This window comes from Mastacembelus armatus, chromosome 11, assembly GCF_900324485.2.
Source record: "Mastacembelus armatus chromosome 11, fMasArm1.2, whole genome shotgun sequence".
Lineage (NCBI taxonomy): Eukaryota > Metazoa > Chordata > Actinopteri > Synbranchiformes > Mastacembelidae > Mastacembelus > Mastacembelus armatus.
The window spans coordinates 22,002,046-22,007,441 of NC_046643.1; the positions used below are offsets into that span (position 1 = coordinate 22,002,046).

Below are 5,396 nucleotides of genomic sequence, written 5' to 3' on the forward strand. Positions count from 1 at the left end.
AAAGTACAACATTTGTTTATTCTGCGAAGTGACTCAGTCACATTTATCTGTATGAGTTTATTGATCAGAATAATCAGTTTAATGTTGCAGCTGATTCGTTTGTGAATTTCTTTCACTGCTCCTTAGAGCCGCGACTGTTGGGTCCACATAGTCCCAAACATCAGCTGCCATAGGAGGCTGATCCTCTCCAAGGATTACACCAATGTAAGGTATGAACATACAGACACACTGAGAGGGATCAGGTATAAACTACACCCATCATCTGTACCCTCTTAGTCCTAACCAGGGTCCCAGGGATCAGCTGGAGCCTATCCCAGCTCTCTCTGGGTGAAAGGCAGGGGTCCACCCTGGACAGGTCCCCAGTCCATCACAGGGCCACATAGAGACAAACAACTTCACACACTCACACTCACTCCTATGGGCAATTTAGAGTCACCAATCAACCTGACATACATGTTTTTGGACTGTGGGAGGAAACCAGAGTACCTGGAGAAAACCCACACAAGCACAGGGAGAACATGCAGACTCCACACAGAAAGGCCCCTGATGGGTTTCAGACCAGGACCCTTCTTGATGTGAGGCAACACTGCTAACCACGAAGGTGTTGTGGTGCTACTATTACACAGTCATTCAGAAAGCAGCCAGTAAACGCTGACAGTAGTTCCTGGAGTTTACCAATAGAGGGCAGCAAATCTATAAAGATGAAACAGGCATTGAGGATGGAAACTGTTGTTGGACTCACAGGTTCACATGTTCATGGCTTTGTCAGGTCTTTGAATGGGGACCGAAGTTTTGGCTGTTCTGTATTTTAATTCCAACAAATCCTTCCTGCCGAACTGATTTAGCCTGAAACAGCTGCTCATGAACAGCTCATCTATTGGGGACTATTTTCAACAGAGGAAGGATCCACTTTAGTGAGTGCTGAAGGACGGTGTATGTGGCCCAGCACAGCAGTTTGTTTTCATGGGGCTAAAATCAGTGTTATGGAATGAACTTTGACCTTTTGGAGCTGAGAGGTGGACTAAGAGAAAATGTGATGTGTGTGTGTGTGTGTGCGTGTGTGCGTGTGTGTGTGTGTCCTCAGTGAACTGTATCAGTCTCTGCAGTAGTTTCCAGCTGCAGCAGTCAGTTCAGTTTCTGTTCAGTCTGACTGAGGGAGGTTTTTGTACGACCATTTTTCACTGTGTGAGCACAGCCTGACTGTTGATGTAGTGATAACTCTGACAGTAATAAACTGCTGCATCTTCAGCCTGGACTCCACTGATGGTCAGAGTGAAGTCAGAGTTTGATCCACTGCCTGTAAAACGACCTGGACTCCCTGATACTCTCTCATCAGCCTTTTTAATGAGCAGCTTAGGACTTTCTCCATCTCTCTGTTGGTACCAGGCTAAATAGTGTTTACCACTGGATGTTCCAACATGAACATTCTGGCTGGTCTTACATCTGATGGTGACGGAGCCTCCCAGAGCAGAGCTCACTGCTCCAGGCTGAGTCACTGTGACCTGGCCTCTGGACTCTGAGGACACAGAGACAAAAACATAAAGCAGCCTCATGGTTTTGTCGGCTTCATTTCACAGCGACGGATGTTCATAGAGGAGAGGAATTGGATTCTCTGGACTTTACCTGTGAAGCAGCAGCAGAGGAGAGTCCAGATGAGGACGGAGATCAGAGTCATGTTTTTGATGAGGAGGATTTCTGTGGCTTCTGTTGTCATGAAGGACAGCTGTCAGTCATCCAGTGTTCAACTCTCAGGACTATAAACTGTCCCAGAGCACTGGAGCATGGTGCTGCTGATGCAAAGTGGCTCTCTATGGAAATGTTCTGACTGAGTCCAACAGGGACTTGGATCACTCTGATCAGGCTGATTATTAATGGACCAATCACTTTATCACAGTATTGATTAGAAATGTGTCATATTGATGTTTATGTGGATTTGTTTTGTGAATTTTTTTCAGAAATGTTTGTTTCAAATGTTTTGAATGATTTAACGTCTAAAACGTTTAGTTTGAATTTGAGATGTTAAAAATCTACTAAATATTCAACAGATGAATTAATTTGGGTGTTTTCTGGAGCTCAGTTTTAGTTCATGTTTATAACAGCAGCTGTGTTTTACAGACTGTTTTTGTTGACTGTTTGTTTCAGACTCAGAGAGCCGTGTCTCTGCACTGAGAGGTTTTTGTACGACGCCTCAGTCACTTTGTGTCACTGTGGTACACGTTCGGTGGAGGAACCAGACTGGATGTTGGAAGTAAGTTCAACTTTTTGATGCATTTCATTAATTCATTAACTATATTTTGCTTTTAGTGCAAGTTCTTCTCTAGAATCTGAAATATGTGATTTGGCGTCTTCATCAATAATTTTTGGTCCAAACTTTTGACACTGAACAAAAAAGATAAAACAGCAAAGACACATTTATATTTGAAATGAAAAAGTTGAATTTACACAGAAATATTTTGCCAATAATCCATTTTTAGAGCAGAAAAACACGATGACTTGTAGTTGTTGTAGTTCAGTCGGACAGTCAGAGCCGTGTCTCTGCACTGAGAGGTTTTTGTACGACGCCTCAGTCACTTTGTGTCACTGTGGAGGACTTTTGGTGGAGGAACCAGACTGGATGTTGGAAGTAAGTTTCTGATCAAATATTAAATATTGGAGCTTAAGTTAAGGTTTTCATTTCTGTGTCTGAACATTTGTAGCAGATAAATTTCCAGTGGGCTGATTGAAATCACTGGAAAATCTGAATTTTAAAATATTTTCATCCCCTTTTATTTTGAAAACCAAAGAGATTTACTGAACTTTCCATTTTCTAGTTCAGATGTAAAATCTGAAAAACACCAATTGTCCTTTAAATGTTTTTCCAAGTTTGGTCTTTAATTGTCTGTTTTGAAGTGTTCTGACTTTGAGCTAAAACACTGATAACTGAGATGAAAATATCTGACTATTTCAAATGTCTTTAAATCTCAGTGGGAATGAATTTTGACATTTTTCTGAGGCTGTTTGTTTTTTATAAAATCAGATTTTTGGACGCTGATTATTTGTGTCTGATCACGTCTATAAAAGTTTCTGATAATCGTTTGCACTTTTTATAATTTGACAGTTAAAATATCACGTCTCTGAACCAAACCATCAAAACTGTAAACGGATTTAAACTGTAGTTTGTTCTTTCCATTAAAGAGTTGAAATGAAAAATCAGAGACATGCAGCTGTTGAATAGTAGAATCAGTCTGTTTGCAGTGTGGCCTGATATATTTCAGGTCATATGAGGACGGTCTCTGTGCTGATGCGCATGAGAGGTTTGTTAAAGGGAAGTGAAACAATGTGTGAGTCAGTGACTGGTGGAGCAGAAAAACCATCTGACACAAAGTCCTTAAAGGAGAAAATCCACTCTGACACAGGAAAGGTGTCCAGGTGTGTGCTGTTTGATTGACAGCTGTGTGGTACCTGTGCTCTAAGCCGATCGGTGTCTCCTAGGTGATGTCCGTCCCACCCTGACGGTGCTGGGCCCCTCCAGCCAGGAGCTGCAGCAGGGGAAGGCCACGCTCATGTGCCTGGCCAACAAGGGCTTCCCCTCAGACTGGAGTCTGGCCTGGAAGGTGGACGGCAGAAGCAGCAGCGGGGAGGAGAGCAGGAGCCCCGGGGTGCTGGGGAAGGACGGCCGCTACAGCTGGAGCAGCACCCTGAGGCTCCCTGCAGACCAGTGGGGGAAGGTGGGCTCTGTGACCTGTGAGGCCACCCAGGGCTCCCAGAGTCCGGTCACAGAGACACTGAGGAGAGACCAGTGTTCCCAGTCCTGACCTGACTCACTGGGACTCTGATTCTGGTTTTACTCTGATTCTGGTTTTACTCTGAAAATCCCTTTCTATGTTTTTTCTTCCTTCCAGATATGTTTGCTAGTTTTCTGTAACGGTGATTGTGTCAAAGTTTCCAGACTAATAAAGATCAGATCATCAAATCAGTTCTGTTTCCCTGTGTGTTATTTATTGATTAGGTTATTTTAACATTAACACACAGTTCTACAATTAAACTGACAGTGTTTACAGATATAAATTGTGATCTGTAGTAAAGAGAGAAACCGACTGCTGTATGTGGTATGTGTGGATAGAATCATTACTTTGTCAAGTTATTTAAAGATATAAAAATCAGAATACAGAATGGATGTTTGTGTATTGATTCAACATCACAATAGTGTGTGATAAAGATTTTATGCTGTAAATCTTCAAAGTTATGGGATGTATTATAGTATGTCCAGTGACAGATGGACTGATGTAGTTTCAGGTTTTTCTAAGTGTTTTATTTATTAGTAGAGTCCAAATGAATTCAAACATTTGCACTTTGACCTTTTATTTTCAACACATTCATTCTTTGTCCTCATCAACACTTTAACACTGTGTATTACCACACGAGAATAATGAAGTGATTTTGTTGTTTCATTTACTTTGTCTATTTAAAAAGTTTATTTCTTCACTAATTTCCCCAAGAAAAGAATCTGCAGAACCTCTGACAGAACGTAGAGATTGGAAATATAAAGTTAAATATCATCAGCATATAGAGACACAGATCAGTGAGAAACTCCTTTCAAAAAAAGACATTTTTACATGTGAGCAGAGTCTGAAAGAGCTGACAACAGACACTATGATGGTCTTCCTTTTCCAAATAAAAGCATTATATGTTTAATCCAGACATCCAAACTCTGAATCAACATCATGACAAAAAATTAAATTAAAACTTTTTTTTTGCTGTTTGGAGGAGAAACACCTCATTCTATTGAACATCGAACCAACAGAAAAATACACACAACAATACAAATCTGTGCTTTGTTAATAATGTTGGATGTACTACATTTACTCATCTGAAAACTGCAGCAGATCTGTTGTTACTAACACTTGAATAAATAGATTAAAAACAAAGAACAGGTTGACACAGTCTATAGTTCAGTAATGGCTCAAATATTTGATGTATACATGAAATAATTTCCTATTGACTGATTGTCTTTAATATAATGTAGTTAAATAATAAATAAGTCACTTGCTGACTGTAGTGTCCTTTAGTGTTCTTTGGGAACATGTTTTCCTGAACAGTCCTGATGTGAGGAGCAGATCTGATGTTTTTCCTGAGCCCGTCTGCATTTTGAGGAACATTCACTGTGCAGCCCTGGAGGGAAAAACTCGGGATTAAAACAGTTTAGTTTATAAAACGGGGGCAATTCAGACCTTTTACTAAGGCAACACAACTGCAAGTACTTTGGTCAGTGCAGTTAATAATCCAGGTCATAAATCCTATTAGCTGGGTGGGTACCTCACCTGGAACAACAGCTAAATGAGCAGTAGCTAAATGAGCAACTTCTATTGGTCATCGACCTGTCAGTCAGCCAGGTCGGGCTGTGATTGGCTGCGGAG

At 41.0% G+C, this 5,396-nt stretch overlaps 2 gene segments (V, D, J or C); one reads left to right on the forward strand and one right to left on the reverse strand.

The window, feature by feature from the left end:
* Positions 1 to 512: 512 nt before the first annotated feature.
* On the reverse strand, positions 513 to 1,675 carry LOC113126651 (Ig kappa chain V region 3381-like). The segment is given in 2 exon segments: positions 513 to 1,516; positions 1,624 to 1,675. Coding segments are annotated over 2 exon segments (390 nt in total).
* A 244-nt stretch (positions 1,676 to 1,919) lies between these two features.
* LOC113126337 (Ig kappa-b4 chain C region-like) lies at positions 1,920 to 3,794 on the forward strand. The segment is given in 3 exon segments: positions 1,920 to 1,927; positions 2,193 to 2,248; positions 3,472 to 3,794. Coding segments are annotated over 3 exon segments (387 nt in total).
* Positions 3,795 to 5,396: the final 1,602 nt, after the last annotated feature.